The sequence below is a fragment of the Heptranchias perlo genome, chromosome 2 (genome assembly GCF_035084215.1).
Source record: "Heptranchias perlo isolate sHepPer1 chromosome 2, sHepPer1.hap1, whole genome shotgun sequence".
Classification (NCBI taxonomy): Eukaryota; Metazoa; Chordata; class Chondrichthyes; order Hexanchiformes; family Hexanchidae; genus Heptranchias; species Heptranchias perlo.
In genome coordinates this window covers 111,672,758-111,693,966 of record NC_090326.1, presented here as the reverse complement: position 1 = coordinate 111,693,966, position 21,209 = coordinate 111,672,758, and the positions used below count along the sequence as shown (strand labels likewise).

The window sequence follows — 21,209 nt, the reverse complement described above, 5'->3', positions numbered from 1 at the left end:
TTACCACCTCTAGAATTATACATTTGTCATTGCGTAAAATGTTTTGTTCATCCTCAGCCAAGCCATGGAAAAGGCGCTCTTCCCCTCCCCCTCTTAGAGAAATGCCTTTGTGAAGTGAACCATCACCTGCTACTAATTGAATCACTCAGCAGCATTAACATTAGAGCTGTAGAGCTATTCATTTCATCCACTCCCCCTTGAACCAAATCAAGCTGCCTGTATCAGGCATGTGCTCCTGGTTACAAGGGGGAGAAAGCACATAAGAAAACGCAACTCATTTTCTGAAGTATCTTGAGTACAGTAAATGATTACACAGCAATTACCCTCTCTCATGTGGGTCCAGATGGTGCATGTGCCAAAAAGATTAGAAGAGAGTGTGGTTCTCTGTCCATAATAGAGAATTAGAGTTGATAGCACAGTGTAAGCAAACATGCATTAGACTCGGATCAGCTCTCCTTGCTCTGATAAATCGCAACTAATGCTGATACTCTTATTGGTGTAGAAGCTATCAGACATTAATATTGCTGAAGTAAAAAAAAACACAAAAATAACTTGACTGTTGAACATTTAATTAGTCTATGCTGAGGGTACAAACAAGACCATTGAACAGATGGTAATTATAACTATGTATTTTCCAAGGTCTGCCATTTCTGACTCCAGTTCTTTTAGAACCACAGCATGCAGGAAGACAGTGTTGATTGCTCAGATTGCATAGTAGCACATTCTATGCCACAAAACACACATTTAAAAAGCAACAGAGGAAATTTGTTTTTGTAATTATTTTGTATATTCTTCTACTCCCTCATGCTATGCCATGCACCATATCCTAACTGAGCAGTTTTTGGGCTGGCAATTAGTTCTGAGGCCATTGCCAAAGACACTCTGTAACTTCATTTCCCTCTCGTATTCACTTCCCCTCAATGCGTGGGTCTTCTTCACTTGGTGCCAAGACTGTTAACTGAGATCCCAACACAGCATGGAGGGAGGGAGGGGGAATCAATTAATAAGCAAGCTGTACCTTTTAAATAGGGTGCACGCTTTAACATGTACCAGTGATGTGGCATTGCTCACAGATTAAAATGTAAAGGGTCTAATACTCAGGGCTGAATTGTCATCTCCTCCCTATCTCTGGACCACACTGGGTTCAGGCTATGCTGTCAAGCTCCCAGCCCCAGCATCTCTCACCTGTTTGATATTAGGAGGGACCTTGGACCATAAATTACAAATGGAATGAGTAGAGGTTTCACCTATACAATGAAACACGGAAAAAGAGGTTACTTTTCTTTGTCACTGTTCACTGTAGTAAAATCTGTAGTAATAAGTGAAATTTGACGACATGTTCCAGTTTTACCAATTTCAAATCTGGGCACCTTAAACATGGGTTGCTTTGCATTTACTTTAAAGGGAGGGGAATAAGCCCAAAGAGCAATGGTCATTTCCTTGTGATAATGTGTCACATGTAAGTGATGTTTCCCAACATGAATTGACCTTCCACTGTGATTGAGAAAGCACGTAATTGGGAAAACTATGCCAATAATACTCTTTCAATTCTAACTTTAAAAAAATAAGATATTGTTTGAACGCCTTCATTCATACCGATGCACATATCAGACTATAAATGTTACTCACTGGGAGTGACATTTATTTGGGTTTAGAAATGTCATATTTTAATAAAGGTCAGAGCTCCAATTGCTTACAAGGGTTTTCAAGCTCAGCCCACGTTACTGATCATAAATGTCGCTAACATTTTACCAGTGTAGTCAGCTCTGACATTGTAAAAACTCTAAGTAAACCTGTCCTTACCACGGACACTGATTAATAGTTTTCATAGAGAAATGGACAGAATGCAGAATTTGATCCTGAAAACACTTGCAATAATCCTGGGGAATAAAAACGCAATTTGATTTATTCAGTCACTACAAACCAATAGAGTTGAGACGTGACCCCCAAAATATTGGTAAAAATCTTGAAATCCCAGCTAATCAAAACAGAATTTGACTTATTCACTGTAAGGTTGTGGCATTGGTCACTGGTAAAGATGAGGCTGCTCTGATGACATCAGTGCATAGTGTGCAGAGAGGCAGTGATATTACCACATAGGTATGATCCATCTGCAAGCGGTTGTTTTTTTTTAGCAGGAAACATTTTACCACCACTGAGCCGCAGGTGGCAGAGCAAGGCTAAGGCCCCAGGTGAAAAGCTAGATGTGTTGGGAGAGGAGTCAGGACACTGCTCCAAACATACTTGAGAAAGGAAGAGGTGCAAACATACCATTACTGACAGAAAAGCATAGCAAAACACACCACGTGATGGCTCATTTGTTATTTTATGTTGAATAATCCTGAAGTAACAGCTACTGATGGGAGTGAAGCCATTAAGTGATCTTTGAAATTAAATAAACCCTATTCCTCCATTTTTCTTAGTTTTGCAATAAAAAGAATGGCAGCCAAAGCCCTGAAATTGCAGATAAACAGAGGAGCTGTCACAGCGCCAACTGGCATCGTTATTTTTATTTTTGGTGCATTGCAGTGGGTGCTGTAGCTGGTAGCACTTGGAAATGAGCCCAGGCAGGCACACAAACTGGAGAGGGAATCGGTGAAGAGTCACTTTCTGTATACAGAACTAGCCATCTATAAACATTGAGTTAACTCTCCTGGCCATTTGATTAGTTTATTCAGAAGTGATCTAATATATTTTAAAAAATTCTCTTAAACATTAGCTTTCACTGCAAAAGAAAGATTAAAATAATTCAATAAGCTGTAATGTATCCCATTTTTCTGGCAAATTTTGCAATGATGTAAGCACCTGATTGGTCAGTGGGAACCACATGACCTACATGTCCCATCAGATGCCCAAGCGAGGATACTTGTGCAACATTTGTAATATGGTAGATAAGTGAAGTAATCTGTAGTAGTAAATAAATTTAAAATAATTTGAACCTCTTCTGGCTCCATGGGTGAATGCACTGCCTGTTGTGGTGCTAAGTCATACATGGCAGGAAGATCTCAAGTTTAATTTCTCCTTTGTGCCAAGTAGCTGAAACAGCCAAGACAGCAGTAGGGACACTATAATTGGTCTTAGCACCCCTGAGGCTGAGATTCATTGTCCAATGATTCTTGCTGGGAAGTATGAGAGGTGAAGATCATTATGATCAAGTTCCCACATTACGATCAGACTTTTCCTGTTGACTACGCATTTTTACTATAATATTAAGTGTAGCCCAGGATATCTGTTTTCTCTCATTCCCATTTGAAACTATTATTGCATATTTTTCTTCCTTTTTTCCAGTATTTTTCCCTGTGTCCAGATGCATGAAAATGTACCAAGAAAAATATGAAAAGATTGAGATAAAACAAAAATCTGCAAATGTAAAAATATGAAATGAACACAGAAAATGCCGGAAATGTACAGCATCAGAAAAGACACGTTAACTGTTCTGGGTTAATATTTCATCAGAACGATTAGAGTCCAGTTCTGAACTTTTAACCTATATTTCTCTGTCTGGTGCTGACTGACCAGTTCTGCGTTTTCTGTTTTTATTATGGAAGCAATGAAATAAAATGCACTACAATCTGTTACTATATTAATGGTAGCCCAGAACATCTGTTTTCTCTCATTCCCATTTTAAACTACTATTGCTTATTTTCCTTCCTGCGTAAAATTCAAGGAATGCACATACATAAAGGAAACATAACAACATAAGAAATAGGAGTGGCCATACAGCCCCTCGAGCCTGCTCCACCATTCAGTAAGATCATGTCTGATCTTCTACCTCAACTCCACTTTCCTGCCCTATCCTCATATCCCTTGATTCACTCAGTATCCAAAAATCTATCGATCTCAGTCTTGAATATACTCGACAACTGAGCACCCACAGCCCTCTGGGATTGAGAATTCCAAAGGTTCATAACCCTCATGAATGAAGAAATTTTTCCTCATCTCAGTCCTAAATCGCCGACCTCTTATCTTGAGACTATGATCCCTAGTTCTAGATTTTCCAGCCAGTGGAAACAGCATCTACCCTGTCAAGCTCTCTAAGACTTTTATACGTTTCAATGAGATCACTTCTCATTCTTCTAAACTGCAGAGAATATAGGTGCATTCTACTCAATCTCTCCTCATAGGACAACCCTCTCATCCCAGGAATTAATCTAGTGAACCTTCATTGCACCGACTCAAGGCAAGTATATCCTTCCTTAGGTAAGGAGACCAAAACTGTACACAGTACTCCAGGTGTGGTCTCACCAGAGCCCTATATAATTGCAGCAAGACCTCCTTACTCTTATACTCCAACCCCCTTGCAATAAAGGCTAACATACCATAACATAATTGCTAACTTTCTGTGATTCGTGTACAAGGACACCCAAATCCCTCTGAATACCAACATTTCTCAGTGTCTCTCTTTTTTTAAAAAAAAATCTGCTTTTCTATTCTTCCTAACAAAGTGGGTAATTTCACATTTCCCCACATTATACTCCATCTGACACCTTCTCACCCATTCACTTAACCTGTCTATATCCCTTTGCAGCCTCTCTGCATTCTCTTCACAGCTTACTTTCCCACCTAACTTTGTATCGTCAGCAAACTTAGATACATTACACTCGGTCCCCTCATCTAAGTCATTGATATATAATGTAAACAGCTGAGGCCCAAGCACTGATCCTTGTGGCACCCCACTAGTTACAACCAGCCAACCAGAAAATGACCTGTTTATTCCTACTCTATTTTCTGTCCATTAACCAATCCTCAATCCATGCTAATATATTACTCCCAATCTCATGAGCCCTAATCTTGAGTAACAACCTTTTGTGTGGTACCTTATCGAATGTGTTAAAAATCCAAATTTACTACATCCACTGGTTTCCCCCTTATCTACTCTGCTATTTATAGCCTCAAAAAAAAACTCTTAATAGATTTGTCAAACACAATTTCTCTTTCATAAAACCATGTTGACTCTGCCTAATCATATTTTGATTTTCTAAGTGTCCTGTTACTACGTCTTTAATACTAGATTCTAGCATTTTCCCTGCTACTGATGTTGGGCTAACTGGCCTATAGTTCCCTGTTTTCTCCCTCCCTCCTTTTCTTGAATAGCGGGGTTATATTTGCTACCTTCCAATCCATAGCGATTGTTCTAGAATCTAGGGAATTCTGAAAGATCAAAACCAATGCATCCACTATCTCTGCAAATCAGGCCCAGGAGAATTGTTGGCTTTTAATCACATTAATTTCTCCAGTACCTTTTTCTTTACTAATCTTAATTAAGTTCCTCCCTCTCATTAGACCCTTGGTTCCCCGCTATTTCTGGTGTGTTTTTTGTGTCTTCTACTGTGAAGACAGATGCAAAATATTTGTTTAACATCTCTGCCATTTCCTCTTTCCCCATTATAATTTCTGCTGCCTCTGCCTCTAAGGGACCCACGTTAACTTTCACTAATCTCTTCCTTTTTACACACTTGTAGAAGCTCTTACAATCTGTTCTTATATTTTTTGCTAGTTTACTCTCATATTCAATTTTCTCCCTCTATCAATTTCTTAGTCATCCTTTGCTAATTTCTAAAACCCTCCTAATCCTTAAGCTCACTACTCTTTTTGGCAACATTATAAGCCTCCTCTTAATCTAATACTATCATTAACTTCTCTAGTAAGCCATGGTTGGATCATTTTTCTTGTTTTTATTCCTCAAGGGAATGTATATTCATTGAGAATTATGAATTATTTCTTTAAATGTCTGCCATTGCTTATCTACCATCATATTTTAATCTAATTTTCCAATCTACCTTATACTCCTCATACCTACATAATTGGCTTTGTTTAAATTTAAGACCCTAGTTTTGACCTTAACTACATCACTTTCAAACTCAATATGAAATTCATCATATTATGATCACTCTGCCCCAGAAGATCCTTAACTATAAGATTACTAATTAACCCTGTCTCATTACACAATACTAGATCTAAAATAGCCTGTTCCCTAGTTGGTTCCTTGACATATTGTTCTAGAAAACTGTCTCGAATGCATTCCATGAACTCGTCCTCCAAACTACTTTTGCCTATTCGGTTTGCCCAGTCTATTTGAAGATTAAAGTCTGCCATGATTATTGCAGTACTCTTGTTACATGCTCCTCCAATTTCCTGATTTATACCCTGTCCAACAACTTGCATTTATATAGCACCTTTAATGTTGAAAGTCTCGTAGGTAGGAACAGGTGTGGGCCATTCAGCCCCCGAGCCTGTTCCCCATTCAGTTAGATCATGGGTGATCTTGTTTGGATGCACAATACTATTGCTCTCCTAAACCTGTTAGCGAGAGAGCACAGGAAGCCATGGTATTAGATTCAGGTTTCAGTGATTAAGTGAATATGCCTTTGTAATTACTGTTCAACAAACTCAATTTTCAAGGTCAAGTTAAGTGATTTCTTTATTTCCTCAGAGTGCAGCAGCCAAAAAATACTGCTGGTATGTGGATGCAGGATATCCCACCTTTGTAATGTAAGTACCCTTTAATGAGTAGCTTAATAATGCATGTTAAGGAACAGACAAACTGTTTAATAACATATTGTTTCACTTTGTTAATGCTGCAGAGTGCAACGGACATAAATGCTAGGGAGAGATCAAAGTCAGATTGGCCTATTCCAATTAATTGTTCCTCATTAATTCCTGACATTTTCACACATGTTATGCTTAATTTGAATGGAAAACAGGTCAAACATTTGTTTCTATCAACAGCAACCTAAACTAATCTCCAAAGATCTAGAGGTTTGGTAACAGAATGATATTCTTATTTGTTGTGAGATTATTAAATTCCACTTCTTCCCTGATTCCACGTGTCTCCGGGGCTACACAGCAGCTGTACCTAAGAGGAGTAGCATCAACATCTAAACTGAGGCCAGCTGTACCTGAAATTTTCCCTCCAATGCAGCTGAGATAGTGAAATGAGAAATTCTAAGAGGATGCTCTGATATTTCCACACTGTAAAATTTAGGGAGGGAACAACTATGTTGTTTCTCAAGATGGAAAAGTAAGATTCTAGAAATGTCAATTTCATTTAAGTCCATTATTTGTTCCCTCCCAGTTCTCTTTCTCCTTCCACCCCCCCACCCCATCTACTGAAGGTGCTAACACGTTAGATTATGGTCTCACTGCTACTTGTAGCCTGCAGTACCTCTCAAGTTGCCATTCTTTATGTAACTACAAGCAGGCTATTCAACTTAGTTGAACATAACAGTTGAGCTTGATCCTGACCTTGTCTAATATCCATGTGCATCCACAGGATGTACTGGATAATGATCAGGATAGGTGTCTTTTATATTATTACAGGAAAATGGGATAGCTTTGGGAGGAGATGGTACTAAAGTGAGATATCTCTGATGCAAACTTGTATCAAAATTTCTATAATTTCTTGCTTGATTTAATCCCCTCCTGAGCCCAGGGACACTGAAATCAATTGTAAAACCCCCACTTACACCCTCGTGGAGATCGGCTGACTTGTGATTGATCCTAGGACTTTTCTGATCTGCATGGCTCAGTATCACAACTACTGTGCATGTACCCACTGAACAATCTGGACAGCCCCCAGAACTGATTTTCATTGGATATATGCCACTAATTTTGTAATAGTAATCTCAGGTAATGTTTAAATTATACATCAATATACTGGACAGGAGATTTTCCATCTTGCCGCTCCTGGTGCATGATGGGAGTGCATATCCGAATATTGTGCTCCTTTTCCTGTGATTTTCTGTCCATTTAATTTAATGTGCGTTTGCCAGGAGTGCTGAAGCAAAAAATCTCCCCTTCAATATTTTGCATGTAAAATTGTGCAGAAGACTGAGCTGAACAGAACGATACATAACCTGGAATTATAGTTCTGAAATTGGGTTTGGAAAGATTAATTAAACTGAAGAAAATATTAACAATTTTGGTTTTGTTGAAAACTAACCTTGATTCCAATTCAGAAGGAACTGTGTAATGTTTGCTTAACCTTTTAGAGAATCTAATCAAAAAATAATTTTAATGGGAGGGACTACAGCTAGTTTTGGAAATCCATTGGTAGTTATGTAGTAAACCAGTTATAAATCATTTCTACTTTTAATCATCAGATTATTTAAGGATCAAACTTCAACTTTTTGAGACTATCTAAAATCTGTCACCAAAATAGAACACATAGCAGTAAGTTGTTTTACCTTCAAGACAGGTTCATATTCAGTGCAGTCAGATAGTAATATTAATGTTTCAATTCACCTCCTGGTTCAAGGAGAATGATAATAGTGCAAGAAATGAGAAGGTGCCTTAGGACAGGGTTTGCTTCTTGGGTTAGATTGAAGCACATTGTCAAAGTATTTGTCATACCTGAGCTGCCTTGGGCAAAGCAAAAATGTGTTCCATTACAAATTTGCTCCCCTCAAGTTGATGAGCACACATTCAGAAACTAATTCAGTGTTCCACATGCTCATTCTCGTGACTTGGTATACTGCCTCGCTATAAAAAGATGGTCCATCTTTGGAAAGCAGCACTGGCCTGTCACGTGCATCTCCTTACAGCCAACACGGAAAACTCTTTGTAGTTGCGATGGAACAGCCCATTCTCCTCTGCCATGTTATGCTTGAAGAAGAATTAGTGTTAGCAGCTCCTGCAGGGGAATGCTGGATAAAAGTGCAATGTGGAAAAACAACTGGATTTGCTAATATTCCTCTCGGCTGTCAATCTTTTGCTTAATATTATCCAGAAAGTTCCGAGTGAATAGGTTTGAAGGATGTACTCTGTAGCATCATTGGCAGCTCTTGAAGACTTGCTGATGGGGACTGATAACTCCAAGGAAAGATACTGTATTTAAAACTATTGTCTCTGCATTATGACTGCTTTATATTTGTTACATATTTTATGAACAAAATTTATTGTGTAATTAAAGCAGCAGGTATGTCACTGAATTCTATGCAATGCCTATTGAGCTCTCACTATGATAGGGATTGGCAATGTTGTCATGTTTCAACACCTACCAGAACAGCAGGTGCTTGCTGCTGACGGAGAGTAAAATTTGGACACTTTCATTCCCTACCTCTGACACTGACAAAACACTTCACCTTCCTGAAAATAATGTGCTGCATCTTAAACTGAGACACAAAAATCTTTTACATGTTCAATCCATTTATTCACTGCCTTATCAGGATCCTTCACAGCCAGTTAACTACTTTTGATGTGCAGTCACAGTTTTTATGTAAGTAAATGTGGCTACTGAGCTACACAGAGCAGAGTCTCATAAGCAGCAATTGAATGGGCAGTTAATCTGGTGGTGTTTGTGGGAAAAAAATTGTCCACATTTCCCTGCCCCATGGGATCTTTTATCTCTGACCTATGTAAGAGGACAGACAAATGGGGACTCTGTTTAATGTCTTGCCTTGAGAGATTGCACCACCAACAATGTAGCACATCTTCAGTACTGCGCTCATTATCAGCTTAGATAATAGAAAGTTGTGGGTTTGAACCCACAACTTTCTAACTCAGGACTCACAACTTACTAACAACTGAACAATGTTCAGTTGTTAGTTTTACAACAGGGAAGTTTTACAACAAAACAGTCAGGAATGAGGCCAACCTCATTCATCATTAATAAAAGGACTCAACATCGGGGCCTGAGAATAACAATGCTGATGTACAGAATGCTGTTGTTGTATCGACCAATGTATCTGACATAATGTGCTTCTTTCATAGATGCCGCGCGTATGAGGACTGTTGTGGTACAAGATGCTGTATGCGAGCATTCTCTATTCAACGGTTATGGTATTTTTGGTAAGTTTTTAAGATTGTGATTATGTACGTAATAGGCTGGTAGATTGAGGGGGGAGAAAAGAAACTATGGATCAAATTCCTCAGATCTTATGTCTGTCTTCAATTTTCTGGTAAAGTATGAAACGACTATCATTCACTCATACCTCTTTGTAGATATTGCCTTGTTTCATTTAATCACAGGCACTATAAATATCTCTGTTGTATACAATGAAGATAGACTATAACAACTCAACTTGCAGCTCACATAGCTATAGTTCATGTTTACTCAAGCTACAACATTTACAGGCCATTTATAAATTTCATTGAACTTTTAAAAATGCACTCAAGGGTTAGACTTTCTGGCTGATTACATATCTAGCTTCTGGTAAGATCAGGGCTTTTGAGTGAAGGCAAGAAGCAAGATGTGTGAGAATATGGGCATGAGCAGAGGTACAACCATGTATAGAGATGGAGAGGACATAATGTGACAGTGGGATGGCTAAGAATTCAGGAGTGTGCTGTTCCCTATTTTCCATTCACTAAAATAAATAGATGGAAAGTCAAAGCAATATGCATTCTTGACTGGCGAGGGTCCTTGCCAAGAGTGTGATTTCATATACCGGCCTAGAAAAGTAAATGGATATTTCTCAAATTGGCAAGTTGTAGTCAGTGTGTGCCCCAGGGACTTGTTCTCCATATCCGTAAATGATTTGGACTTGGCATAGTGGGAGTATTATCAAAATTTGCTGATAACGTATATGGCAGATATAGTTCATAAAATATGCTTTTATTTTATTCGTTCATGGGATATGGGCGTCACTGACAAGGCCAGCATTTATTGCCCTTGAGAAGGTGGTGGTGAGCCGCCTTCTTGAACCGCTGCAGTCTGTATGGTGAAGGTTCTCCCACAGTGCTGTTAGGTAGGGAGTTCCAGGATTGTGACCCAGCGACGATGAAGGAACGGCGAGATATTCCAAGTCGGGATGGTGTGTGACTTGAAGGGGAACTTGCAGGTGGTGTTGTTCCCATGCGCTTGCTGCCCTTGTCCTTCTAGGTGGTAGAGGTCACGGGTTTGGGAGGTGCTGTCGAAGAAGCCTTGGCAAGTTGCTGCAGTGCATCCTGTGGATGGTACACACTGCAGCCGCGATGCACCGGTCGGGTGAAAGGAGTGAATGTTTAGGGTGGTGGATGGGGTGCCAATCAAGCGGGCTGCTTTGTCCTGGATGGTGTCGAGCTCCTTGAGTGGTTGTTGGAGCTGGACTCATCCAGGCAAGTTGGTCAGAGATACGGGTAAGTCCTAGGCCAGTCTGCCTTGAGATGACCAGGCCCAGACATATGGCCATTATCTTCACTGTTAGAAAATAAGCTTCCAACAGCAGCAGAAAATGCTGGCATCCAAAGAAATGGAAGAAACAAGAGGGTAAAGTCCTGAATGTTAGAAATTTGCCGTAGAAACATCTGGAAGCAGCTGTTTTGCCTGGGTCAACGTGGACATCCACTAGGGATAGGGGTAGAAGTTTCCAATGTCCGAAACATTGCCGAAGCTGTTGGAAAAGTATCACCTAAGTTTGTTAACTGGGATATTTATCCAATTTAAGCAGGCCACATTGCAGTTTCTGCATACTTAATGGACCTACAGACTGTTGCCCATGTCCAGTTAATAGTTGGTACTATGTGGCGAAGTCTTTGCTAAATCCAGAATCCCCACTACATAATTGAAATTCATCCCTTTGCAGCTCATATCATCATTTCACGTGAGGAGTGGAACAAATGGGAGGTTTGGGAAAATCTGATTGGCACCCATTTCAGTTAAAGAAGTGGCCCATGTTAAAGCCAATAACGCTTCAGCCTTGTCTTTTGCACTCACATGCTGGACTCTGCCATCGTTGAGGATGGGGATGTTTAAAGAGCCTCCTCCTCCTGTTAGTTGTTTAATTGTCCACCACTATTCATGACTGGATGTGGCAGGACTGCAGAGCTATGATCTGATCTGTTGGTTGTGGAATCGCTTAGCTCTGTCCAAAGCATGTTGCTTCCGCTGTTTAGCATGCATGTAGTCCTGAGTTGTAGCTTCACCAGGTTGGCACCTCATTTTTAGGTATGCCTGGTGCTGCTCCTGGCATGCTCTTCTACATTCCTCAGTGAACCAGGGTTGATCCCCTGGCTTGTTGGTAATGGTAGAGTGAGGAATATGCTGGGCCATGAGGTTACAGATTGTGCTGGAATACAATTCTGTTGCTGTTGATGGCCCACAGTGCCTCATGGATGCCCAGTTTGGAGCTGCTAGATCTGTTCTGAATCTATGCCATTTAGCATGGTGGTAGTGCCACACAACACGTTGGATGGTGTCCTCAGTGTGAAGACAGGACTTCATCTCCACGAGGACTGTGCGGTGGTCACTCCTACCAATACTGTCATGGACAGATGCATCTGCGACAGATAGATTAGTGAGGACGAGGTCAAGTAAGTTTTTTCCCTCGTGTTGGTTCGCTCGCCACCTGCCGCAGGCCCAGTCTAGCAGCTATGTCCTTCAGGACTCGGCCAGCTCGGTCAGTAGTGGTGCTACCGAGCCACTCTTGGTGATGGACATTGAAGTCCCCCACCCAGAGTACATTCTGCGCCCTTGCTACCCTCAGTGCTTCCTCCAAGTGGTGCTCAACATGGAGGAGGACTGATTCATTAGCTGAGGGAGGGCGGTAGGTGGTAATCAGCAGGAGGTTTTCCTTGCCCATGTTTGACCTGATGCCATGAGATTTCATGGGGTCCGGAGTCAATGTTGAGGACTCCCAGGGCCACTCCCTCCTGACTGTATATCACTGTACCGCCACCTCTGGTGGGTCTGTCCTGCCGGTGGGACAGGACATACCCAGGGATGGTGATGGAAGAGTCTGGAATGTTGGCTGAAAGGTATGATTCTGAGAGTATGGCTATGTCAGGCTGTTGCTTGACTAGTCTGTGGGACAGCTCTCCCAGATGTTAGTGAGGAAGACTTTGCAGGGTCGACTGGGCTTGGTTTGCCTTTGTCGTGTCCAGTGCCTAGTGGTCCGATGCCGGGTGGTCCGTTTGGTTTTATTCTTATTGTGACTTTTTTTAGCGAGATTTTACAACTGAGTGGCTTGGTAGGCCATTTCAGAGGGCAATTAAGAATCAACCACATTGCTGTGGGTCTGGAGTCACATAAAGGCTAGACGGCAGCTTTCCTTCCCTAAAGGACATTAGTGAACCAGATGGGTTTTTACGACAATCCGGTAGTTTCATAGCCACCATTACTGATACTAGTATTTTAATTCTAGATTTTATTTAATTAATTGAATTTAATTAATTGAACTTCATTGAATCATACAGCATAGAAGGCCATTCGGCCCATTGTGCCTGTTCCAGCTCTTTGAAAGAGTCCCACTCTCGTGCTCTTTCCCCGCACCCTTGCAATGTTTTCCTTTTTAATTTAAAAGTACAGAGTACCCTAGCATAGTACAATACCATAGCTGAGCCTGTCTCCTTTTGTTACACTGGCAACCATTCCTTAAATTTAATGTTGCTCTATTCCTAATCAGAAATACATACATTGGAGGAAACAAGCAAAGATGGTGAAATTTGCTTATGTATCTGATTCTTTGTTCTGTTTATCCCTTTCTACAGGTTTCTCTTGATGATGGGGGTCCTGTTTTGTTGTGGCGCTGGTTTCTTTATCCGAAGACGACTACATCCTCCTCAAATGATTGATGACCCTCCATTTACAGTGGGTTTCACCAGGCAGCCTGTTAACACAACTGGATTTCAGACTGCAGGAAGTAAGTATTGCGTTAGTTCAAATTCCAGGTAAAGGTTTAGGAGTCTTACAACACCAGGTTATAGTCCAACAGTTTTATTTGAAATCACCAGCTTTCGGAGGCTTCCTCCTTTGTCAGGTGAGTGTGGGATTCCATAAAAGTACAGCATACATAGTCAGAGAACAATGCCTGGTGATTACAGATAATCTTTCCAACTGCCAGTCACCAAAGCAATCAAAGGACTTGAATGGTGTTCAGACAGGGAAACATTACATACAAGACTACCGAATACACAAACGGTCACAACACAAAGACAGACAGACAGAGAGTGTGAGAGAGAGACACACCCAAAAGGCAGAGAAAGAGACAGAATGACCAGTTGTATTAAAAACAGTCCATCACCGGCATCTCCACATCAGGAAAAGGTTTGTGGCTTGAACGACAGAGCGCATTTGTATCGAAGTTTTGCAATATTTTCAAAACAAAGTAGTATAATATGGTTTATGCCCAGCAAATTATTGTGTAAACAATGAAATATTTATCTCATTTAAAGTCCTTACACTGTTGAGTCTCCCTAACCAGTTCTGTAAGTTTACAGACTGCGAGGCTGAAACAAATACTATTACAGTCATAAGGTTCAAATTCTGGGAATTGATTTATTACTGTAATAGTAACTGGACACTAAAATAAATACCAACAAATAATGTCTAAAAATTATGTTCACCTTTCCCTCTGACCTCCATCCCCCACATCTGGCCTCACCTTTGACAACAATGTTCAGAGCTCATGGGCATCTATTTCTTGAGGGAATCCACTTGGTCATTGCTGCCTCCTGCCCTCCCCAACTCTGCTCCCAATCCATTTGAGTTTGCAGTTTTGCCCCTCACACAAGCTCATTATTATCTCTATGGAGTCCACTACCTTGTACCTCTTCCAATCCAACCCTGACTACCCAAATCCTCCTTCTTAACTCCATGCTCACCAATATTTTGCTAACCTCTCCCCATTCTTGAGCACTGTACACATATTTTTAAGAAATGCTGTTATCAGTCCCTTTTCAAAAGATCCAAAACTCCACCCCTCCACTTTCTCCAACTGCCTTCTTGTTTCCAATCTACCCATTCTCTCAAAGGTCTTTAAATACATTGTTGCGACCCAACTCTCCCAGCATTTCACTTTCAAGTCCCTCTGCTCAGGGGGGACCTTTTGTGATTCTGCCCACAGCACCAAAATTGCCCTGGTCAAATGCACTAAGACCTCCTGCAGCCCAAAGCTTGTTGCCTTTCCTCGTACTTATCTCTGCACGTTTGACATTGTTGGCAACTCCAATTTCTTCCATTGTCCCCTCTTCGTGGTGGATCGTCACAGCACTGAGCTCTCCTGCGTCCTGCGCTTCTAACCTTGGTTTTCCTCCTATTTATCATCTACGTGCTACTGTTTGGCAACATCACTGCAAATGGGTTCAGCTTTCATGTCTGTGGATGATGCACAGCCCTACTTCTCTGCCACCACTATCGACCCCTATGACTCCGCTGTGATTACCTGCCTGACGTCAAGGCTGGATGTACCAAAATTTCCTTCAGCTTAAAGCCAGAAAAAAACAGCATCCTTTTTGGATCCTGTCAGGATCAACCTGCCTCTAGCTCCAACACTCAACCTCCCTGGCAGCTCATTTAAGATGAACCACGTGATGGGCAACCTTGGCCTTCTGCTCAACCCTGAACTGACTTTTTTATCCAAAATGCAGTTCGCTGAGACTGCTTTTTTTTTTCCATTCTGTAACATTACCCACTCTCTCCCTCCACCCACAAATGCTAATCCCAAATCATCTCCAGAATCAATTTCTTGAATGTTCTTGTCACTGGCATCCCCTCTTCCACCTTTTGCAAGCTCCAATTAATTCAGAAATCTGTAGGCCAAATCTTCTCTCGCAAAAAGTACTACACACCCATCACCACTACCCTTATTTAACTCCATTGGCTCTCTGTCCCTTAGCATATTTATTTCAAGGTCTTCATTCTCATTTTCAAATCCCTTCTTAGTCTTGCCCCACCTTACCTGAACAGGTCTTCAATCTGCACCCTCCTATCCATCATTTCTCGATTTACTGCTAGTTTCCATGCTGCTTATTCCCCCATTGATAGGCTATTTTGTCACGGGGCTCTCCACAGCCAAGCTTGACCCTGTCCTCATCTGACCTCCTTCAAATGGGCACTTTCTAGCCGGAGTCGCTGGATATTGATCAAGAGCAGAAACAGTAGCCAATTTTTTTTTTTTCCCTCCCTAACCTAGGAACACTGAGGCCAACTGTAGCACTCTACCTCTGCCCAGCAGACATTGGTTAAAGCAGCACAAACTGGGGATCAGACCAGGGCCTACAAAGTTCAGTTACTTACTGGATAAATTTGCTGAAGCTGTCGGGGGAGTCTATTTATTTTTATTTTTTAATGTTAATGTTACTTTTGTTTAACTTAATCTATCTTCCAGTATATTTTTAATAATCTAACTTGCAGTAATTTTTTATTTAACAACTTCTGGCTGAACAATGGCTCTGAAGGCCAGTTTTCCAGCCAGTCAAAAGCCTAAAATGTAAAGATTGATATGGTTGTATTGCAGTTGTGACCAGGTCAGTTGGTTTTTTTGATGTCAAGCCTGAAAGATCTGCTTCTGGCAAGTATATATGTTGGCAGTATCTGGACAGTTAGGCTTGTGTGTGGTTCTTGAATGGCAAGATTTTCTTTTCAAGCTGTTTCATCTTTGTTGTAATTGTTCCTTTTTTTGTGCAGTGTCTATTCTTCTGAATCACAAATGCTACTGGCTGGGTGATTTTTCATGTTGTGACATTGGTCTCCAGGCAAATCACTTACAGATTATTGAGAGTGCCATTATGAGTTTGCAAATGCTCTGGGTGCTTCTACTGATGGTGTCATGTAATACTATTGCCTCAGTGATTGTAGCCAGCCTGAGGAATAAGTCCAATTATGAGAATACTCAGTATTCTTGTAGCTTTTATACTTTGTAAAATGTAGTCATCATATAAATGTCTTCATTCAAAATATCTTAGTCGGTAAACCATTCCCTTAAAATGGCACTAGTAACATTCCCAGTCTCCGTGTTAACAAGAACATTGTCTTTATTACTCGCCTTGCCCCTTTTGGAGACGTTATTGACATGTGACACGAGTGTTTTCTGTAAAAGAGGGCCATCTGCAAGAACAGGCAGGGTTTATACTATAAACAGGGGAAGGTGGATGGTGACAGAATGAGATTCTGTTGATTCTCAGATGATTAGGTTGGCCCTTTTTGTTAGTACAGTAAGAAGTTTCTTAATAATCTGAGCTCTAAAATTAAATGAAATTTCACATGGTGCCTTCAGCCTATTTTACGATAAAATTAGCAGATTACATATCTGAAATCTCAATCTTGCATTGAAAAAAATCAGATTTGCTATTGCAAACCCAAATATTTTTAGACATTTCTTTTGATGTTACCAAATATGAGTATTGTACAATTAAACTGACATGGTGCACGTTCTCTCTTGTCATTTTGTGGTTTGTTCATGTTTTGCTGATATGTTTGCTGATGGGTAAAAGGAGCTTGAAATCTGGAGGATTCCTCAGTGGAAAAGACATGTGACAGAAACCATAATATTTATGTGAAATGTAAGATCTTGCTGTCCAGCAGCAGGAATGGAAGTGCTGAGTTAAAAATGAACATTATATACACCAGATTGATGTTGACTGGCCAGAGGCGTCCTGCTGGAAGATTTCTGTAGATTAGAAAGCCAGCAGTCAGGAGCTGAGGATCAGAACGTAAACTGCCTATAAGGCGATTATTTTGCTCGGGGATAGTGTCGTCACAGCCAGACCTGCAGAAGGAAGGTATTTTCCAAGCAAAATGCTATTTGTAGATCTCTGTTGCTGCCAAGACTTTCCTGTGGCTTTGGCCAGGAGGTAGATTTATTATTTTCCAGGGATGAAGCACTCAGGAATTAAATCCTGAGGGATCTGCAGCAATGTAGTGCAACAGCTGACAACATTTTTAAAAAATAATAATTTAGTAAGAAAATAGTTGAAAAGCATTGCCCTCGCATGGCATTTCCTCAGATACCTAATTTGGAATTTATTTGCTAGAAAATTAGGATATTGTGTTTTGAATGTTTTTATTCCCAAGTAGATCCAGTGATAAATATGATAAATGATGGCAGCACTATAGTGCAAGCCTCACAGCGACAATATCTTAGTGACCCAAGAGACACCTGAGGAATAACATTATGCACAGCATGGAAAAAAAAGGTCATTCAGCCCATCATGCTTGTTCCTTTCATTTTATTTACATTTGTTATGTTAAGACTAAAACACCCATCTCTCAGGCAACAATGTTAAGACCCAGGCTTTCCTATCTTAATGCCAAAGTAACCCATTTATTTTAATTGTTGGCGATATGATCGGAACACCTAGGTCCAAAAGTCCTAATATCTGTAAAGAAATTCCCAAAAACATTTGTTCCTCCAACAGATATGTGGCACTACACGAAACTGAAGAATAACGACCTCTGGTAGATGTGGCCTGTCCAAACCAGACCCTGTTTTGCATATGACGAGAATGAAACATTTCATCCATTTTGAGGGCAATTTTATACCTCCTAAGAGGATATAAATTGATCAGCAGCTGTGAAATGTCTCCATTGTAGTGATTCCTCAAAGTGTCTTGACTACAATGTCCTGTTGTCAATAAAGTGCAGTGAAATATGTCATTGTGGGAAGGCGGAAATCAGCAGCTGATCACTCTTTTTGTTAGACTGAATTGATTTAAAGTGGCTGGATTTTGCGTTTATAAAAAACAGCACGTTCCAGTTTGAGAAGCTGGCGCAAGGGCAGGATTTGAAGTTGTAATTTTACTACATTTGCCAGTGCAGTACCACTAGGAATTTGTAGTGACACAAATTGACTCAGAAAAATTGTCGAGCTCTGCACCTGTGCTCAAATGCATGCATTCAGCACTACTTACCAGCCTCTTGTACTGCTTGAATCAATTTTCTATTGATTCAAAAGTTATCTCTTTTCATAATAGAAAGTTGAGTACTGCAATGGAGACCAGCTAAATTTAATGTAAATAAAAAGTGGAATTTACACTAAGTAAAACTGTATATGACTGCTACAGGTGTGAAGCTAAAGCAATGGGGCCAATTTTCATGCCCTTTGTCTCAGCATGCAGCACAGTGTACCTGTCCACAAACATGTGAGGAGCTCACTGACTTCTTTGTCACTAAGGTTGAGACCATCCATTCTGCTGCATTCCTCCTCATCTTTCTCAACCTGTCTGCAGCTTTTGACAGTCACCATGCCATCCTCCTCCAACACCTCTCCTCTGTTGTCCAGCTGAGTGTGACTGCCCACTCAAACCTATCCAGTTATAGCTAGAGAATCTCCTGCTGAAAACCTTATCCATGCTTTTGTTAACTCCAAAGTCAACTATTCAAATGCTCTCCTGGCCGGCCACCCATCTTCCGCCCTGCATAAACTCATACGAAACTCTGCACATATCCTAATGTGCACCAAGTCCCACTTGCCCATCACCCCTGTACTCGCTGACCTACATTAGCACCTGGTCTACCAACTTTAAAATTTAAAATTCTCAACCTCGTGTTCAAACCTCTTCATGGTCTCCCTATTTCTGTAACCTCCTCCAGCCCAACAACCATTGAGAACTCCATGTTCCTCCAACTCTGATCTCTTGAGCATCCCTCACTACTTCGCCCTACCATTGGCCACCGTGCCTTCAACCTAGACTCTACGCTTTGGAATTCCCCCCCTAAATCCCTCCATCTCTCTCTCTCTCTCTCTCTCTCTCTCTCATCCTTTAAGACCCTCCTTTAAAACCTAACTGTTTGACCAACCTCTCCTAATATCTCCTCCTTTGGATCGGTGACAATTTTTGTCTAATTACACTCCTGTGACGCACCTTGGGACATTGTCCTTTGTTAAAGGCACTATATAAATACAAGTTAGAATCATAGAAGTTTACAACATGGAAACAGGCCCTTCGGCCCAACATGTCCATGTCGCCCAGTTTATACCACTAAGCTAGTCCCAATTGTCTGCACTTGGCCCATATCCCACTATACCCATCTTACCCATGTAACTGTCCAAATGCTTTTTAAAAGACAAAATTGTACCCGCCTCTACTACTGCCTCTGGCAGCTCGTTCCAGACACTCACCACCCTTTGAGTGAAAAAATTGCCCCTCTGGACCCTTTTGTATCTCTCCCCTCTCACCTTAAATCTATGTCCCATCGTTATAGACTCCCCTACCTTTGGGAAAAGATTTTGACTATCTACCTTATCTATTCCCCTCATTATTTTATAGACTTCTAGAAGATCACCCCTTAACCACCTACTCTCCAGGGAAAAAAGTCCCAGTCTATCTAACCTCTCCCTATAAGTCAAACCATCAAGTCCCGGTAGCATCCTAGTAAATCTTTTCTGCACTCTCTCTAGTTTAATAATATCCTTTCTATAGTAGGGTGACCAGAACTGTACACAGTATTCCAAGTGCGGCCTTACTAATGTCTTGTACAACTTCAACAAGACATCCCAACTCCTGTATTCAATGCTCTGACCAATGAAACCAAGCATGCCGAATGCCTTCTTCACCACCCTATCCACCTGTGACTCCACTTTCAAGGAGCTATGAACCTGTACTCCTAGATCTCTTTGTTCTATAACTCTCCCCAAAGCCCTACCATTAACGGAGTAGGTCCTGGTCCGACTCGATCTACCAAAATGCATCACCTCACATTTATCTAAATTAAACTCCATCTGCCATTCATCGGCCCACTGGCCCAATTTATCAAGATCCCGTTGCAATCCTAGATAACCTTCTTCACTGTCCACAATGCCACCAATCTTGGTGTCATCTGCAAACTTACTAACCATTCCCCCTAAATTCTCATCCAAATCATTAATATAAATAACAAATAACAGCGGACCCAGCACCGATCCCTGAGGCACACCGCTGGTCACAGGCCTCCAGTCTGAAAAACAACCCTCTACAACCACCTTCTGTCGTCAAGCCAATTTTGTATCCAATTGGCTACCTCACCTTGGATCCCGTGAGATTTAACCTTATGTAACAACCTACCATGCGGTACCTTGTCAAAGGCTTTGCTAAAGTCCATGTAGACCACGTCTACTGCACAGCCCTCATCTATCTTCTTGGTTACCCCTTCAAAAAACTCAAATCAAATTCGTGAGACATGATTTTCCTCTCACAAAACCATGCTGACTGTTCCTAATCAGTTCCTGCCTCTCCAAATGCCTGTAGATCCTGTCTCTCAGAATACCCTCTAACAACTTACCCGCTACAGATGTCAGGCTCACCGGTCTGTAGTTCCCAGGCTTTTCCCTGCCGCCCTTCTTAAACAAAGGCACAACATTTGCTACCCTCCAATCTTCAGGCACCTCACCTGCAGCTGTCGATGATTCAAATATCTCTGCTAGGGGACCCGCAATTTCCTCCCTAACCTCCCATAACGTCCTGGGATACATTTCATCAGGTCCCGGAGATTTTTATCTACCTTGATGCGCGTTAAGACTTCCAGCACCTCCCTCTCTGTAATATGTACACTCCTCATGACATCACTATTTATTTCCCCAAGTTCCCTAACATCC

At 41.1% G+C, this 21,209-nt stretch overlaps 1 protein-coding gene across 1 annotated transcript in view; it reads left to right on the top strand.

The window, feature by feature from the left end:
- The window catches only part of vopp1b (VOPP1 WW domain binding protein b), a 58,347-nt gene that overhangs the window by 28,799 nt on the left and 8,339 nt on the right, over positions 1-21,209 (top strand). The window contains exons 2-4 of the mRNA XM_068005781.1: positions 6,434-6,492; positions 9,712-9,789; positions 13,408-13,559. Of these exons, the coding sequence (XP_067861882.1) occupies positions 6,434-6,492; positions 9,712-9,789; positions 13,408-13,559 (289 nt within the window). The remainder of the gene's footprint in view (positions 1-6,433; positions 6,493-9,711; positions 9,790-13,407; positions 13,560-21,209) is intronic.